Source organism: Vigna radiata, chromosome 7 (assembly GCF_000741045.1).
Source record: "Vigna radiata var. radiata cultivar VC1973A chromosome 7, Vradiata_ver6, whole genome shotgun sequence".
In the NCBI taxonomy this organism is placed as follows: Eukaryota; Viridiplantae; Streptophyta; class Magnoliopsida; order Fabales; family Fabaceae; genus Vigna; species Vigna radiata.
In genome coordinates this window covers 2,517,470-2,533,969 of record NC_028357.1, presented here as the reverse complement: position 1 = coordinate 2,533,969, position 16,500 = coordinate 2,517,470, and the positions used below count along the sequence as shown (strand labels likewise).

The following is a 16,500-nucleotide window of genomic DNA, read 5'->3' as shown; positions in this document are numbered from 1 at the left end:
ATGTAGTGACTAATGAAACGAAACCGATTTTGATTGCGATTAATGTGGGCATAAAAAGAAAAATACAGAATTACACTAAAAGAAAAAAGAAATGTAAAAATGAAAATGTAATAAAAATGGCAAAGATTAGTTGATATAATGAACGCTTCAACAGGAAAATTTCTCGGATTCGAAAAATTCTGGTCTCTTTCTCTTTCTTTGATCTCATTCCGTAACAACAACAACAACTCACGTTCCTGATGCATAATTTCTATCTCCTCCAAAAAAAGGGTTAGGGTTTCTCATTTTTCTTCTTCTTCTTCTTCATCCAAATTCTTGTGATTTTTGTGTATGTGTTTTAGAATTTGCCTTGACGGAAGTTTGTAGAATTGAATTTTTGGTCAAACAGATGCATGATTGAAGCAGAAAGTTGCGATAAGCGGTGGAGGAGAAGAAATTGGAAGGTTGTGTGCGTTGTGTGTGGGTGAGTTATTGATCAAGGTCCTCAGATGAATGATATGATAGGGTTTCGTTTTTTAGGTGAATAGAGGGTGATTGAAGAAGATGAGCGCTACTAGGTTCATCAAGTGTGTCACCGTTGGAGATGGAGCTGTGGGCAAAACTTGCTTGTTAATCTCCTATACCAGCAATACCTTCCCCACTGTCAGTTTTCTTTTTCTTTTACAATAACCTCTTCATTTTAATCTTATATATAATTTTTTTCTTAATTTTCTATTTCTTCATTTTTCTTCGATACAGGATTATGTGCCAACAGTTTTTGACAATTTCAGCGCAAATGTGGTTGTGAATGGAGCCACTGTTAATCTGGGATTGTGGGACACTGCTGGTAATGGTTGTACTTTTTCTTTTTTCAAATCTGGTTATTTTTTCAGCTTTTTATTCTTTTATTTTGTGAAATAGGACAAGAGGATTACAACAGATTACGACCATTGAGTTATCGAGGTGCCGATGTTTTCATATTGGCTTTCTCTCTCATTAGCAAGGCCAGTTATGAAAATGTTTCCAAGAAGGTACAAATTCATCAGAAAGCAAAATAATTTTTTCCATTGATTAAAAAACTAATCAATATTTTCATTTCCAGTGGATTCCAGAGTTAAAACATTATGCTCCTGGTGTTCCCATCATTCTCGTTGGCACAAAGCTTGGTGAGTTAACTTCTTTCCTTCTACCATATTAATCTATATAATATGAATTAATATTTATATCATGGAATCATGTATTTATATAATGTGATTGCTTCATATTTGATGAAGTTTTATAAATGATAAGAGTATATGTGAATGTAAATTTACTTTATGATTCTGTTAAATAAAAAAAAAAAGTAGCTTTCAATCTTGGTCATAAACTTTGAAGAATTTGGGACAGATCTTCGAGATGATAAACAGTTCTTCATAGACCATCCCGGTGCTGTACCCATTACCAATGCTCAGGTAAATGTATAATATATTTTGTTGTTGAATTGTTTTACACATATATTTGAATCCAATTTAAAAAATTTGTTATGTTGTTAAAGGGGGAAGAACTTAAGAAGCTGATTAATTCACCTGCTTACATTGAGTGCAGTTCAAAATCACAAGAGGTTTTATTGTTATTTTCCTTTTGTTCTTGCACACTGTATTGGTTAAATGAATTATAGAATTGAACATTTTTGGGGATTTATGGCAGAACGTGAAAGCAGTGTTCGATGCAGCCATAAGAGTTGTCCTTCAGCCACCAAAACAAAAGAAAAAGAAGAATAAAGGACAAAAAGCTTGTTCAATATTGTGATTATCACTATTTTTGTTCCATTTATTCATTCATTTGCCATTGAAGAAGTTGGAGTCTTCTGGGTCTTCATTTCACATACTCAACATCTCCTTGGAGCATAAAGTGCTTGTGGATTCTAATTGTCAAATTTGCTTTTCATGCTACTCACATTTTTTCTTAACTTATGTTTTATGTATTAATTTACTGGAATATCCCAGTTAGGAATTACTACTTTATTTGCATGAATATATTTAAATTATTTTATATTTTCATTTACACTCCTTTCTATATTTATCTATTCTCTATCATTTTAAATAGTGACCCTTTTATCCTCCTTTCTTTGAATCATAACATTTTCTATGGACATTACCACAAAAAAGGATAATAATTTAAAATATCTGACCTGTTTACCATTATGGGGTATACACTTTGTAATATTAATATCATTTTCAATTTAATTTCTCTTTATTTTATAAATTCAAACATAGTCCTATGATGTTTTGATATTCCTTTACATTATCAGACTTTTATAGTTTAAGCAAGTAGTGCCATGTTGACATGAGAAAGAAAGAAGTCATATCTGACTGAAATTATTTTGTAGATTTGACTTGAACTTGATTATGTATAATTCCTTTTCATTATTACTAACATAAAAAAAAAAGTTTTTAATATATTAGATTTTTCACGTTTGTTAAAGGTTAAATGTTATGGCAGTTAAATTAAGGTTTTTTATTCTGAATAGATGTCAATTTGTATAAACCTTAATTAACTTATGCTAGAGGAACAATAAACATTAATTTGTGGAATTATTATTTTTTATAAATTTCCATCAATATTATTCTTCTTTATCATGAAAAATTAATATATAATATAATAACACCTACCAAAATTTTCATGATTCTAAATAGTATGAGTATCTCAAATAAATTTGTAAAGTATAGTAAAATGGATAAAAATTAAGAAAAAAAAATACGGTAAATGATGATTCTTTTAAAATTTTAGACCCCCAACAACTTTTGTTTTTATTGAGTGTTTCCATCCGAGGTTTACTATGAATATTTAAAGTTTTTTACCATTAAATCTTCACAACTCTAGACCTCTGGCCAATATCTTAGAATTGAATACTTTGTATTTGAATATAACCTAATAGAAATTACCACAAAAAAAATTAAGTCAAAAATCTTTTACTATGTTTGAATATAACCTAATAGAAATTACCACAAAAAAAATTATCAAAAATCTTATGCTAGCTATTTTTAGTACATTTCACGAAGTCAAAGTTAAGTTAAAAATACAATATTTAGGTTACAAAATAATGATTAGTGAATGAAAATATCAATTTTAATATGAAATGGAATTGAGAAGAATGAAAGTTTAAGCTCAAACTAATCACCATCGCAAGATGAAATAAAATGAGTAAAAAACATGTTCTTATGAGTTTGACATCATCATTACACTTTATTAAAAAGTTTTGCGTAATAAAAAAAGAGAAAGATGAGGACGTTGTTACTATTTCTAAAATTTCAAAAGCCAAACTAAAGTTGAACCCTTACAACAACAAACGTCAATTTCTAATTTGACATCAACTCAGGATAGTTCAATGTTATTAAACGTTTGTTATTTAAATGTAAAATTGAAAATTGACGTTTATTGTGAAAGCTGTATCATCAATTTGGACAAAATATTTAAAAAAATTTTAACATCAAAATTTGGATCATGCGACGTGACACCCGTGATATTGTAAGTCTTTCTTGTTGCGTTTTTTTTTGTCGTTAACATTGTTGAGGGAGGTTTGCATTGTTTACGCGTTAAATATGTTTTTACTTCTATATTTTGGGGACGATTTTGGTTTTAGTCTATTTTTAAACTATAGTATAATTTAGTCTTTCAACTTTAGAAAACTCTGATTTTAGTTTTTTTTACCAATTTTTTTTAACTTTGTTTGTTGTTTCAAACACGTTTCATTATAGCATTTGAATTGTTTACACTGCTTAACATATTTTTGCTTCAATATTAACTAAGAAACGTGCTTGAAATAACAAATAAAATTAAAAAAATTAGTAAAAAAGACTAAAACCAGAGTTTTCTAAAGTTGAAGGACTAAATTGTAGCATAGTTTGAAAATGGACTAAAACCAAAATCGCTCCAAAGTATAGAGACTAAAAACATATTTAACCCTTGTTTTCGCTGTCTCGAAGTTGTATATTTGTAAAATAAAATATTAAAATTTATTAATTTAAGAATTTAGGAAGATAAGATTATTTTTTACAAGAACCGAAAAAAAATTTAGAAAATAAACAATAACTAAAATAATAATTTCAAATTTTACAAAACTATATTTTTATGAAAACCAAAATCAAAATTAGTTCATTTTTCTAAACTTAAATAAAGTACTTAATGGTAAATTCAAATTTTAAAACCTTCTTAGGTTCCTTCCCTTGAACAAGAAGCCAAAGACTGAGAGCGAAAAGAAAAGAGAAAACGCGCGCAGTTCCTTCCTTCCACTCTCGTATTTTGCGCTCCAAAATGAAACCCCCCATTACCATATTGGCGTTTTCGATTCCGATTCACGGCCACTTGTGGTTTCCGTAGGTTTCATTTCACGAATCTCACTAGGAACTTGTTGCAACAAATCCGTAAAATAAAGAAGGGGAAATAGGGTTTTCTGATGTCAAAGAGAAACTGCGTCGTTATTCTGTCATCGGAAGATGAAGACGCTACTTCTAATCTTCGCTCGTTGAGTTCCAGTCGCAGCTATACGAAATCGAAGTCGAGGTCCACCTCAGCATCCTCTCGGGGAAGGAAGAAGGCACGTGCTTCGCATTCTCGCTCTCACCTCTCCAAATTGCACGAGGTATCAGTTTTTCACTTCATGTGTTTATTATTTCCATTGTTTTACTTAAACTTTTACTAATCAATGTGAAGCCTGAGCGAGTTTGCATTTTTTAATGTGTGTTATTTGATGATTCTTTTTGGTAGATAGATTTATTTGGAGATGACTTCAATGAAGTGTTTACTGGGTCAAAGGTATCCGCTGGTATGCTATTGCTGTGTTTAAAACTTTTCTTCAATCTTTTTATCGTACATTTGTTATTTGTTTGCTTCAGCATAATGCAAATGGATTCGGCTCCTCTAATTTGAGCCGTTCGATTAGAAAGTAAAGTCAGCTCATTTAGTCATTACGTAACAAATCATGAATGTGTATGAATAGTAACTGTTCTTCTTCTCGTCAACTACCGAGATTACTAATTCTACACTTGCTCACTTCAGATAAACTAAATCCGATGAGATTACTATTCAATATGCACAGTTCCTTTAAAGTGAGGAGGTTGCACTTTAGAGAATAAAGTGCATTTATGATCCTTGGATTGAAAAGCAATAGTCGAACAGCTAAATAGTTTGTTTACACAGATATTTGCATTTTATCACAGTATCAACCAGTTAATTTTCTAACTGACTGTTAAAACTTCACCTTATTCTCTAAATGTGCTCCTCGCTTTGAAGGATGCAAGTTGTAGTATCACAGTGGTTCCTTTTCAATTTGATACTAATACCTTGACTTTGTTAAAATGGTGAAGCTTTATTAAACAGATTCCCTGGCTTATTATCAACTTCACATACACAGAAAAAAATTGAAATCCTTAATTTGTACCTTTTGTCCCGATTGTTGTGCCTTCTGTTTTTTATTTTTATTTTTTATTTTCTGCTCTAATATGTTGCAAGTGTTACGTGGATACAACAGGTACTAAAAGGAGCTTTGCAGAGGAGTTATGGGTTGATAAATACAAGCCCAATTCACTGGAAGAGCTTGCTGTTCACAAGAAAAAGGTCAAGAATCTGATACCTAAGGTCTTGATTCTGGTAGTGATATGAATGTCATCCCATTTTCTCCATTTCTATTGCATTTGCAGGTTGAAGATGTTAAGACGTGGTTTGAAGAGAGGTTGAAACCTTCAAAGGTAAATCTAGGAGTAGAGCTGTGAGATTATAGTATATTTTATTGACTTATGACTGTTATCTTGTTTTTCACGAACTAGAATGTATAGCTTCATAGAGACTGTAATTCTTGTAAATGTGCAAAACGAGTTTTTAGAATGTGGTAATAATAAATTAGTCCTGAATTGTCAATGTTTTCAGAATGTTTGAAAGTTGACCTGGTATAAAAAGAGAACGTCATCATCTTTTTTTTGTTGGCTGTTGGTTGTTTCGAGTCTTCTAAATTCTTCCTCATACGTGTTTAATTCCAAATTTTACTTTTCTATGGAACTTTCTTCCTGGCGTTATACTAAGTTACTATAAATTGTCCTCTCTGCATTTTATTGATTTTATTCTATTCATATTGTGAGTTCCTTTTTCTTTGTTTTCTTTATGGCAAATTTTCAGGGTGTCTACAATAATAATGTTCTCCTCATCAGTGGTCAGGCTGGAGTTGGAAAATCTGTATGTAGCTCTACCTTCCTCATTTAGCCTATTTTGTGTACTGGCTCAGCCACTGAGGACAATTTGGAAATGTTAATTTTTGGAGCTTCAAGCTTCTATGGCTTGCTGTCAAAATCTTCTCTTTTATCTATTACTAAATAACACTTCTCTTTACATTGATATGAATAACCTTATTTTAATGTACTTTGATAGAAATTCCACTTAGATATTTAAGTATTTCTTCTTTTCACTATGTAGGCTGCTATTCATGTGATTGCATCTCATCTGGGAGCAATAGTTGATGGGTGGAACACACCTACACCTGTAATATGGCGGGAGCATCTTTATAATTCTGGCACAGGTGGGTTCAGCAACTATGTTTTGATGAGATAGTACGAGTAAATCATGATTTTAATCCACTTTAGCCTCTCTCGTTAAACATCTATTTTTTCAGTGAAATGATTAGTATCCTTGAGGATGTATTGTTAAATTACAATGTGCATTGTGTTTACATTCCAATGTATAATACAGGCTGTTTGGGGTTGGTGGGATTCTAATGATTGAAATTTGTGACTTACTGATTGGACCCTTTTTTTAATCTTGTTAATTTTCTGATTCAATGCAGGGACTCAATACACATCCAAGTTAGATGAATTTGAAAGTTTCGTTGAGAGAGTGCGAAAGTATGGATCATTGCTAACTTCCTATACTGGGGATTCAAAGCCTTCCATCATACTTTTAATAGACGATCTTCCCATGACTAATGGGAAATCTGCTTTTGGAAGACTTAAAAATTGCTTGCAACTTTTGGTAAAATCAACTCAGATACCCACAGCGATATTGTTAACTGACTGTGGAAATGCTGACTCAGTAGATTATAATGCTCGTTGCCTGGAAGAACTGAAGCTATCTCTGGAGAGTTCTGGGGCTTGTAAGGTTACATCCTTGAAGAATTATCTTCTGGTTTTTATTGCCATGTTATAAGAGAATATGTGTTAGACTTAGTTTGGGAAACTTTCAGGTTGCTTTCAATCCAATTACAGTGAATTCTATGAAGAAGGTTCTTTTCAGAATATGCCAAATGGAGCGGCTAGATGTGACTGCTGATTATGTTGATCTAATAGCAAAAACAAGTGGAGGTGACATCAGACATGCAATCACTTCTTTACAGTTTTTCTGCCTGAAACCAAATCTAGTGCATTCTTTGGCCTCTTCCACTTGCTCTCATGGTTCGTTGAAAGAGGAAAATAATAAACCTTATAGATCAGATTATGGATATTCATTGCACTTTGGCAGAGACGAAGCATTATCTCTATTTCATGCTTTGGGGAAATTTTTGCATAATAAAAGGGAGACTGGAGTTGGAATAGAATATGGTGTGTGATTGAGCAAAATTTGGATTCCGTATTTTCTCTTTCTTGTACTTGAGGAAGCAGCAATATAACTAGGCTAAGTTAAATATTTAATATCTATGCTACATCTTTTAACCTGTGGATTTTCTTGTTTGGTAGATCAAGATGGATTTCTTCTTCGAGAAAGACTTTCAAGATTTCCATTAAAAATGGATGTCCCTGAGAAGATTCTTTGCCAAGCTCATGTGCAACCTGGTTCAGTTGCTGATTTTCTGCATGAAAATGGTACTTCCTTCCCATATGCTAGTGTTGTCATTCTTCATAAAAATTGAAAACATATTTCTAAAATGAAGATGACATCTTTCTTTAATGTTCGAAAAACCAAATCCAGTAGCTTTATGATTCATGCTAATTTCTTGCAGTTCTGGATTTTTTGGATGACGAGGCAATAGATGACGCATGGACTGTGTCTTCATATCTAGGTGATGCTGACATTCTTCTTGCTAAACTCCGGGGAATGCTATGTAGTTATAACGAGGCAGAGGGTGTTTTACAGTCAGCTGCTGCATCCATAGCTGTTCGTGGGGTGCTATTTGGAAATTCTAATCCGCTATCCTCCAGGTTATCATTTGTTTACATTCAGTGTTCTGTGACAGAACTTTATGTTTCTGTTATATTTAAACCTGTTCACTCGTGCAGGTGGCATGCAGTTCGGCGACCAAGGCTCTGGCAAGTTGAGAAAGTAACATTATATAAGGTAAACGCATTATGGCTGCTCTATATGTTATACGTTCTTATCCCGCATTTTTTCAATTATCTGTGATGTAGGTAATTTGGATTTGAAATTTATTATTACATTTATATAGTAGTTACCTTGGGAAAGAACAAAGGACTCTGGAGAGCATAGATGGAATATATTACTTTTTATAAACGTTATTTTTATGCTATTTACTATCGTCTATTCAAATGTTTCATCTTCTAGTTTTTTGTTTCTGGCCACTGTTGAAATTTGACTTCTGTTCATGGTCTTACATTGCAGAATGAGGTGGATAGGCTGAGAATCCCTGCCTGTAAACGTTTTAGTTCTTATCATATGTCAATTATGGCCACTGAGTACATGCCCATGCTTAAATTGCTCGGAAATAGAGCATGTGGATATGATGGACCGAGTCAGAAATCATCACGGAACTTGGAAATGGAAGACTTTGATTTCGACAAAATGGATTTAGATGAACAATCTATGGGCCTTTCCGATGATGACATAGAAGATTGGTAGGGATGCGACGTGTAATATATGTGGTTGTTCAGCTTGAAATCTTACTTTAATGCATATAGTGTTAGCAGCTTCTCAAGCCTATCATCTCTACTATTGATTGAGGTTAAAGCTTTACACTGGAAACAGGTTTGAGTTCTTCTGATGCATGATCAGAAGTCCGAATTAGTACTCTCAAGCCTTGATGGGGATGATGGGTTTTCTAAAAACAAATTCTTAGTGAGAAAGATCCTTTGTAAATAACTACTTTTGTTACTTTGTAATGTTGTGTTAATGCTCGCAATACCGAATTAATAGCTACTTATGAAGCAGGAACATGGAATGGAAGTTATTGGAAAACAGCTTATATATTACAAACAGTTCAAGGGGGGTAAATTCCAAGAACATGGAACATAATTAGTTTGTGTTTTTAATACAGTTAAAAGGTGTTCACTTTTTGTTAGATTGCTAAGAAGATTATCGTTTTAATAATAGGAGAGAAGTTTGCAAATGATAGTTGAATATGGAAGTGCTAATGTTGGGATGCCCAATGTTCATGGTGATGCTAAAAAGTTTTCTGTCTGTCTGCTTTAAATACAATTATCAAGTGGTGATCTGAAGTAACATAAAGGTATTACTAATCAATTCAAACGTTGATGAATTCGATAATATTATAAAAACATGCCAAGGAGCTATTTTGGTAGCTCATCGAAGAGTTTGTTAATATCTTCAAACATGCCAATGAGCTGTTTTGGTGGCTTGACGATTAAGGTGCATATATTTTCGAACGGTGTTGTCTTTGCTAGCTCAATCATCAAGTTGGAAATTTCCTCTAACGTGGTTTTGGTAGTCTAACGATCTAGTTGAAACCATCTCCTAACATGTAAAGGGTCATCTTGATAAAATGAATGAAATCGCCTGAGGGATACGTATAATTTTCTTTATACATATAATTTTCTTTATACAAAAAGATGGAGCCATTACAATTTTCTTTATACATATAATTTTTATTTATTTTTATATAATTTTAACACTTCATTACTTTATATATGTTGTAGAGATATTATATAAATTAAAAAAAAATGTCTTAACTATTTTAAATTTTACCAAATAACATTTTCTTGTTATTTTGAATCAATTACGTTTTTAGAAAATTTTATTTTTTAATTTTAACTAGTAGTGGAGACAAGGTGCTATTACTTTAAAGTCTTGTAAAGTTGAAAATTATAACTGGATGGGTGAAGACACAAATAAAAACACAAGAAGGGAAAACTGATATGAATTTATTAAGTCAATGATGTGCCTTGTTTACAAGGCAATATAACAAATAAACAGATAGTAACAAATGATTCCATGCCGAAAGTCATGAAGCTATTCCCTCTACAGAAGATGGACTAAGAAGTTAAACAGCAAGTGGAGAGCAAGATCATCTCCAACCTAAAAACACTAAGTTCATTCATTATTCATTAGATTAAAAATTCTTCCACTTCAGGCTCTTGGACTCAGAGATAGCGTAATATCCTTAAAAACCTTAAGCCTCTTGTCATTATTCCTCTGCAAAGTTTTGCTTGTTTCACTATCTTTATTATCATTGGAGGGTCCCAAAATTGCAGCAAGAATTGCCTCTTCAAAGTCATCATCATCAGGTAACATATCTGTTAACTTGTTCTTCTGACTATCCTCTGATGACAGCCTTCTTGTTTTGTTCTCTGGCACTGACACCTCTAATTCCACTTGCAACTTGTTGCTGCTGTCCCTGTCCTTCACATCACTAACCGCTCTCATGGACCCTGCAGAGTTTCCAGACCTTGTTCTCTTAAGGGTCTCGGAGAACTGGTTCTCAAATGGTTCTCTCAGCATCGATTTTGATGCATAAAAGGGGGGAGCTGCAACATTGAGTGAGTTCCCCAACATAGTAACAGTTTGTTTGTTGGTAGTAGTAGTAATAGTGGTAGCTTTTGGTGGTGGCAGTGCTGTGTGGTTTTTGGTCATTATGTTGGAATTGATGTTCTCATCAGCAAAATCATCTTGAATTCTGGATGAATTTGTAGCTGCTGGCAAGGTTGTGTGGTGGTCCTTGCAAGGCTGGGGTTGCCATATTGATGAAGAACCTAAAAAGGCCTCAAAGAGCCTGCTTTGTTCAATCCTATCAACTCCCTTATTCATCATCTCAGATTCAAGGTCTTTCAGCATCTGTTGTGCCCTTTCATAGGCTTTCAAGTGAGAATCCGAGCCTCTAGGGCCATCCATAACTGCAGGCTTTACACGGTACAGTGTCTCTTTTGCTTCACCAATTCTTCCTTGCTTCATCAAGCAAATGCCCAGATTGCACATCTTATTGTTGTCAGGAGCAATAGATAGCGCCCGGCGATAAGCCTCTTCTGCTTCTATGTAGTTGTTCTGCTGCATCAGCGCCCATCCCAAGTTTCCCTACATTAAAACAAGCCTAATTCAGTTCCATAAAGACCATAAAACAGTATCTATTCTATTCTTTCCATACACACCACAGAAAAGACTGAAAACTGAGAAGATGACTAAAAATTCACTTTCATGTGTTACTCTATTCTTACCAGCAATCTCGTGGCTTCTTGCTCAACAGAAACTTGAAACTTTTTCCCTTGAGATCTTGCAGTCTTTGTGCGCTTACCATTGAATGCCAACCCTTGTTGAATTAAGTACAACTTGTGCTTCAAGAGGGCTATTTGGTCATCAAGTCTTCCACACCTCTGTGGAGACAAAGTGAATTGTTTTTTTGCTAAGTATTGCTAGTCATAGAAGTATTAGTTTCTAAACAAGTATTGCTAGCCATACCTAATAGTTTTTATAGACAAGCTGAATCACTAAACACAAATTTGATGAAAATGACAGCAACTTAACAAAACCAATCAAATACCAAATATATTATTATACACATGACAGTCGAATTGAAAGCTTTTGCAACAAAAGAACATAAAACTTAGTTAGTGAAGGTTACCTTGTAAAGATCCAAGAGGATATTATCAAGAGATTCTTGGGCTTGATCTGAACATCTAGTTCGAAGGGATTTAATGGCTTCAATGGCTTCTCCAGCCCTATTTTGCTGTTTCATGACAATAGCCATATCTTTCAAAGCACTGTCCACTCTATCTCCCGCATTAATGGCTGCCCAAAACAGCGGAATTGCTTTCTCCGGATCCTTATCCACTAACTGAAATCCACAAAAAAAAAAAAAAACTATACCTTTCAACACTTGAACAAAACAAAATAGAAAACCCACATGTACATTGCAACAAAACAATCAAAAAAAGGTTACCTGAACATTTTTTGCTCTGACATAAGGAGTGTCACCAACTGGGACCTTGTGAGTGACATGGAAAGACTCAGAACGCGTTCTGAGAACTGCTCCGAGAGGCTTCGCAGGAGAAGAAGGTGCAGATTTGGAGGGTCTGAAACCCGGTGGAACATTCCACATGTCTTGCATTGTGATGTGAAAAATGACAATAGATGTTTGAAACTTTGTGGATCCGATATTTCTTCTGCAAGAGAAGAAGAAATCGGACAGTGCTCTGAAAGAGTAAAAGAGAAGCTACTGTGAAAGTGAAGAAGATTGAAGGAAAGAAGGGAAGGATGTGCTGTGGGGAAGACTGTGACCTTTTTAAATTTCTGAAAAAAAATAGCCGTTGGAAGATTGAGATAAGTAGCCGTTACTTAGGATGAAATTGGGTTTTTTCTATCTATACATCCCATTTATTAAATTCAACTTCATTCTCTTTCTTTTAAACTATTTTTTATCATCAGATGTTAAAAAAAATTATATCCCATGATCCTCTGTATAAGACAGGATCAGATATATTTTTGGTTTATATAATTTTGACCCTAATTTTTTAGACCTTTTTTTATTTAAAAAATATTTTTAAAGTTTTCTAGTATTCATAGTTAAGAATAATAGCCAAACAAATCATAGCTCAGGTCAGCATTAATAAGGCTAAAATAGAAAAAAAACATTATATTGTTATGTCAATACATGTGTAACTAAAAACTACTTAGTTGTCTGTATTTCTATCCCAACAGATACAAACTAAAATCTGCCCCAAATTGTACAATTATAATTATAACTTTAAATTAATGATAACATTAATATAACATAAATATTTAATTACAAAACATAAATGTAATACAGTTTATACTAACAAATTAGTTGGACTAATATAAAGTTTCATCAGAATTTTTTTTCTATTTTTACTTTCAAATAAGTTTTATAATTTTAATATAATGTAATATAGTTCACAGGTATAATTTGTAATAAATAAATAAATGGAACTTTAAAACTTTGTAGTGTTTATATCATATATAATTAAACAACCTGAACAACTCAATTAATGGGGTTATTTCATAATTAAAGAATTATAACTTAAATTACTTAATTAATATATACAAAGCGCAATCATTCATAATAATATACTCTCTTTTTTTCCGTACTTTAAAAATACTCATTAACATTTTACTAAAGAAACGCTTGTATATTTTATTTTATTTATATTTGCATTAAAGTCCTTAAATATACTAATAAGCTAATGGTTTTAATAAAAACATTTTATAACTATTTATTTATTTTATATTAAAATTGTTTAAAAAAAAATCTACCCTTTTGTATTATATTAGAAAGTGATTTATAAAAAAAATAATTTTTATATTGTTAATAAATAATAATTACATCATTCACTTTTTTATTTATAAAATTTTAATTTTCATATAATAAAATTTTATTTTATTTGAGTTTTTAATTAATTTTATTTTTAAATAAATAAAGAAAATAAATCAGTTTATTCAAAATATAGAAAACGTCTATAACATCTTAGAAATATAAAAAAGATAAATATTTACTTAAAAACTAGATTAAAGATAAGTACCATTATGTTAAAAGAATAAATAAACTAATCCATTTTAAAACTGAAATAAGTATATTGTTTATCATGATCTAGGTAGAAATAAACTTGTCATATATCACAGATGCATATTCAAAACTTATCTAAGCCATTTTTCATCTCTCTTAAACAATGATGACCATCTAAAATACTTCATTATTAAAAATATATTTCAAAATTTAAAAGGCATAAAACTTTGAAAATAATAGAAAAATTAAAAGATAGTTCAATAAATTTTAGAAAATTTTTTTTTTTAACAGTCTCATTATTCCTATTAAATCACAGTTTCAATTCAAACTTATAAAATTCAATGATGCTCCTCCCAAAATATCACCAAAGACAACAAAATTTCCCTCTTGAATGTTCAATTAAGATTGGTCTAATCCTTCCAAAAATAAGAATTATATTTTACAGAAATATATATATATATATATACACACACACATACACTCACATAAGTTCAACAAGATAAACTTACATTGAGTGAAGACAAGCATCTACTTATTAATAAATATTTTGGTGCAAAGATACATACTAAGGTAGGTAGAATCATGCTAAAATAAGGTGGAATCACTTAAAACGATAATTACTGACTAAAGTAACTAATTTAAACCATACTACAGCAAACTTGAAATTGAAATGACTGAACTTGATAATCAATACCAATCTATAACCATTGCATGGATGAGTATAACATCGTAATCATAATATATGGAAGAAGATAATGTTTTAACATGCCACACAACCCAAATAAAAACATGGTCATAGTGCACGAAAACTGTCTCCTCTGTCAAGTCTTGCTGTTCCTGTGCTTGATGACTCACCCATTGGATCAGGAGATGCTGCATTCTGTGGTGATTCCCTATTTAGAGAAGAAGGCATACCCGAAATCTCCTGAAAAATGTTATAAAAAAGTATGTTAAAACAAAATTAATGCAAATAACAAAAGTATGGATCTACATGTTACCGCATGACAAAACATGTAATCTAAATGAGAAAATAACAAAAATATGTTCTTCTACCTTCATCAGATGAAGTCTGAAATTGAATGGTTGAATCTTGCATCCAATACAAGCCAGCGCAAATCTTGAATAATGAAACAACACATCAGCAGAAGCTTGCTTTTTATCTTCTGTCTGCAATAAAATTCACTTTCTTCAAATAAATGATTTGGAAAATATGAGTATATACAAAATCCTATGTACAGTAACCGGACAAATCTAAGCTCCCATGTGTAGAAGGAAACAAAAATAATGTTTTGTCAAAATCAGTATACTGCAGGCAAAATTGAATCTATTGTCAATGCTAAAGCAAGGAATATTGTATGATTGCCAATGTTTAAGCAAGGATATTGTATGAAAAATGTGAAATCAAACCACTTTGCTTAAAGTGTCTCCAGTGACCTTCTTTGTTTGATTGCACTGTGCATGTGTCCAAACCACCTTTACCAATTTTCTGTTTTCCTTTTCTCAATAGATGTCACGACAAATCTCCTTATTTACACATCAATTTTAAAATACAAATTTAATGCTACTCCCACTTTTTTCTCTTGTTCCTTTAAAGGCCAAATTCTATAACATATAGTATAGTATTGTGATGGAACTACACCATTAATCCTCCTATGTGCCAAAAAAGAGAGGTTTGTATGACATGAAATTTCCAGAACCATACATGAAAGATTCTCACTTGACGGCTAGGTAAGTTTATTGTCCTGCCTTATCATGCCTTCATGTTGACAAAGTCAGTTAGGACAATAGGAGAACCCATTTGGCAAATACAAAATTCCAATCAGTAACAGTAGCTGAATTTCACATAAGTCTCTGAGTGACCATTGGGTGTAGTTACAGACAAGGGTGTATGGATTTCTTCACATGCCAATAGAATCATCAAAACCATAGCTTTATCAAATGAGAAAGCAGTGCAAATCTTATACAGAAAAACCAGACAAAAAATGGTCTCATTTTGTCTTTCAACAGGGAGCACCACCAGTTTCCAAAAGTGCAAAACCTTTGAAAATATCACCACTAGTGAAGTTGACCTGAACATTCGAGTCTAGCTTAACCTACAACGGTATAATAACCTGAATTGAATCCATAACCTTAAATATCAGGGAATTCAAACAAAAGCCTATCATACACATGATGATGTTTTACATGGAATCTCTTCCAGACACGTTTGAAAATTCTAAGTTCTTTCTGGATCTTCTAGTCGATGGGATTTTACCCAGGGAAAAGAAAACAGGAGTTGTGAATTGTACCTTGTCGCTAAAATGCTCAACCTAAATTTTCAAAGCAAAATAGCAAAATCCTCAAGTAGTGATGGTTTATCTATGAGAAAAGAGAGAAAGCTACAACTTTTGTCAGTAAATCAATAGATAGAGACTTTCCAAGCAGATTTCAACATTAAACAGAGATGTAACCAGCGCTAAACAGTACGAGGATACAAGAACAATAAACAAACGAAAACAACAACAATAATAAAAAGAAAAAAACTTGATGACACCGACAAGCTCTTTTTAACATTGAAAGATGAAACTTGAGAGATTTTTATCAAAGGGTTTGGGAGATGGGAGAAAAATGAATTGGGAACTGGTGACAAAGAAGGTTGAGAGCAGAAGAAAAAAAAACGATAATACAAGCTAGTTTTATTGGAGGAAGGAAATTACCTCGTTATCTTCTTTCGTTTCTTTCATGGTGTATGTCAATCTGACGAACTCCCCGATCCTCCCTTCTCGCGAGTTTGATTGAAGGCATCCAGAATGAAAAAAGCTTTGCTCTGTTTAATAACTATAGTATATATTCATAAACAGAAAAAAATGATCAACATT

At 32.3% G+C, this 16,500-nt stretch overlaps 4 protein-coding genes across 8 annotated transcripts; 2 read left to right on the top strand and 2 right to left on the bottom strand.

Moving 5' to 3' along the window:
- The first annotated feature begins 25 nt into the window (after window positions 1-25).
- Window positions 26-1,958, top strand: LOC106766750 (rac-like GTP-binding protein RHO1). Of its 3 annotated transcripts, none has more exons than XM_014651491.2 (9): window positions 26-270; window positions 389-443; window positions 520-642; window positions 739-826; window positions 901-1,010; window positions 1,082-1,145; window positions 1,366-1,430; window positions 1,514-1,579; window positions 1,666-1,958. In XM_014651491.2, the coding sequence occupies exons 3-9, from the start codon at window positions 544-546 to the stop codon at window positions 1,765-1,767; spliced, it is 594 nt and encodes a 197-aa protein (XP_014506977.1). In that variant the 5' UTR covers window positions 26-270; window positions 389-443; window positions 520-543; the 3' UTR covers window positions 1,768-1,958. The 3 variants fall into 3 exon arrangements, with proteins under 3 accessions (XP_014506977.1, XP_014506979.1, XP_022640128.1); XM_014651493.2 differs by having other exon boundaries at window positions 367-443; XM_022784407.1 differs by lacking the exon at window positions 26-270 and having other exon boundaries at window positions 287-642.
- A 2,225-nt stretch (window positions 1,959-4,183) lies between these two features.
- LOC106765728 (cell cycle checkpoint protein RAD17) lies at window positions 4,184-9,140 on the top strand. Of its 3 annotated transcripts, none has more exons than XM_014650439.2 (12): window positions 4,184-4,600; window positions 4,726-4,783; window positions 5,489-5,574; window positions 5,658-5,705; window positions 6,130-6,186; window positions 6,424-6,526; window positions 6,791-7,101; window positions 7,187-7,304; window positions 7,677-7,802; window positions 7,940-8,138; window positions 8,217-8,274; window positions 8,557-9,140. In XM_014650439.2, exons 1-12 carry the CDS (start codon window positions 4,415-4,417, stop codon window positions 8,791-8,793), a joined length of 1,587 nt encoding a protein of 528 aa, XP_014505925.1. In that variant the 5' UTR covers window positions 4,184-4,414; the 3' UTR covers window positions 8,794-9,140. The 3 variants fall into 3 exon arrangements, with proteins under 3 accessions (XP_014505925.1, XP_014505924.1, XP_014505923.1); XM_014650438.2 differs by having other exon boundaries at window positions 7,187-7,541; window positions 8,000-8,138; XM_014650437.2 differs by having other exon boundaries at window positions 7,187-7,541.
- Window positions 9,141-10,022: 882 nt separating this feature from the next.
- Window positions 10,023-12,385, bottom strand: LOC106766888 (protein POLLENLESS 3-LIKE 2). The gene is made up of 4 exons (XM_014651666.2): window positions 12,062-12,385; window positions 11,744-11,956; window positions 11,340-11,495; window positions 10,023-11,199 (listed from the first exon to the last, which is right to left on the bottom strand). Exons 1-4 carry the CDS (start codon window positions 12,227-12,229, stop codon window positions 10,258-10,260), a joined length of 1,479 nt encoding a protein of 492 aa, XP_014507152.1. The 5' UTR covers window positions 12,230-12,385; the 3' UTR covers window positions 10,023-10,257.
- A 1,772-nt stretch (window positions 12,386-14,157) lies between these two features.
- On the bottom strand, window positions 14,158-16,463 carry LOC106768865. The gene is made up of 3 exons (XM_014654229.2): window positions 16,339-16,463; window positions 14,696-14,809; window positions 14,158-14,567 (listed from the first exon to the last, which is right to left on the bottom strand). The coding sequence occupies exons 1-3, from the start codon at window positions 16,363-16,365 to the stop codon at window positions 14,436-14,438; spliced, it is 273 nt and encodes a 90-aa protein (XP_014509715.1). The 5' UTR covers window positions 16,366-16,463; the 3' UTR covers window positions 14,158-14,435.
- Between the last annotated feature and the right edge of the window lie 37 nt (window positions 16,464-16,500).

What these genes read in the sequence shown, in the direction of transcription:
- LOC106766750 (XM_014651491.2), top strand. Translation starts at nt 544, where the DNA reads ATGAGCGCTACTAGGTTCATCAAGTGTGTCACCGTTGGAGATGGAGCT. An exon ending in CCAGCAATACCTTCCCCACT is followed by an intron (nt 643 to 738) that starts GTCAGTTTTCTT and finishes TCTTCGATACAG; the next exon opens with GATTATGTGCCAACAGTTTT. An exon ending in ATGAAAATGTTTCCAAGAAG is followed by an intron (nt 1,011 to 1,081) that starts GTACAAATTCAT and finishes TTTCATTTCCAG; the next exon opens with TGGATTCCAGAGTTAAAACA.
- LOC106765728 (XM_014650437.2), top strand. Translation starts at nt 4,415, where the DNA reads ATGTCAAAGAGAAACTGCGTCGTTATTCTGTCATCGGAAGATGAAGAC. An exon ending in AGAGGTTGAAACCTTCAAAG is followed by an intron (nt 5,706 to 6,129) that starts GTAAATCTAGGA and finishes GCAAATTTTCAG; the next exon opens with GGTGTCTACAATAATAATGT. An exon ending in AGGCTGGAGTTGGAAAATCT is followed by an intron (nt 6,187 to 6,423) that starts GTATGTAGCTCT and finishes TTCACTATGTAG; the next exon opens with GCTGCTATTCATGTGATTGC.
- LOC106766888 (XM_014651666.2), bottom strand. Translation starts at nt 12,229, where the DNA reads ATGCAAGACATGTGGAATGTTCCACCGGGTTTCAGACCCTCCAAATCT. An exon ending in TCCTCTTGGATCTTTACAAG is followed by an intron (nt 11,496 to 11,743) that starts GTAACCTTCACT and finishes TTGTCTCCACAG; the next exon opens with AGGTGTGGAAGACTTGATGA. An exon ending in AAGAAGCCACGAGATTGCTG is followed by an intron (nt 11,200 to 11,339) that starts GTAAGAATAGAG and finishes GTTTTAATGTAG; the next exon opens with GGAAACTTGGGATGGGCGCT.
- LOC106768865 (XM_014654229.2), bottom strand. Translation starts at nt 16,365, where the DNA reads ATGAAAGAAACGAAAGAAGATAACGAG. An exon ending in AAACGAAAGAAGATAACGAG is followed by an intron (nt 14,810 to 16,338) that starts GTAATTTCCTTC and finishes ATTTTATTGCAG; the next exon opens with ACAGAAGATAAAAAGCAAGC. An exon ending in TCAGACTTCATCTGATGAAG is followed by an intron (nt 14,568 to 14,695) that starts GTAGAAGAACAT and finishes AACATTTTTCAG; the next exon opens with GAGATTTCGGGTATGCCTTC.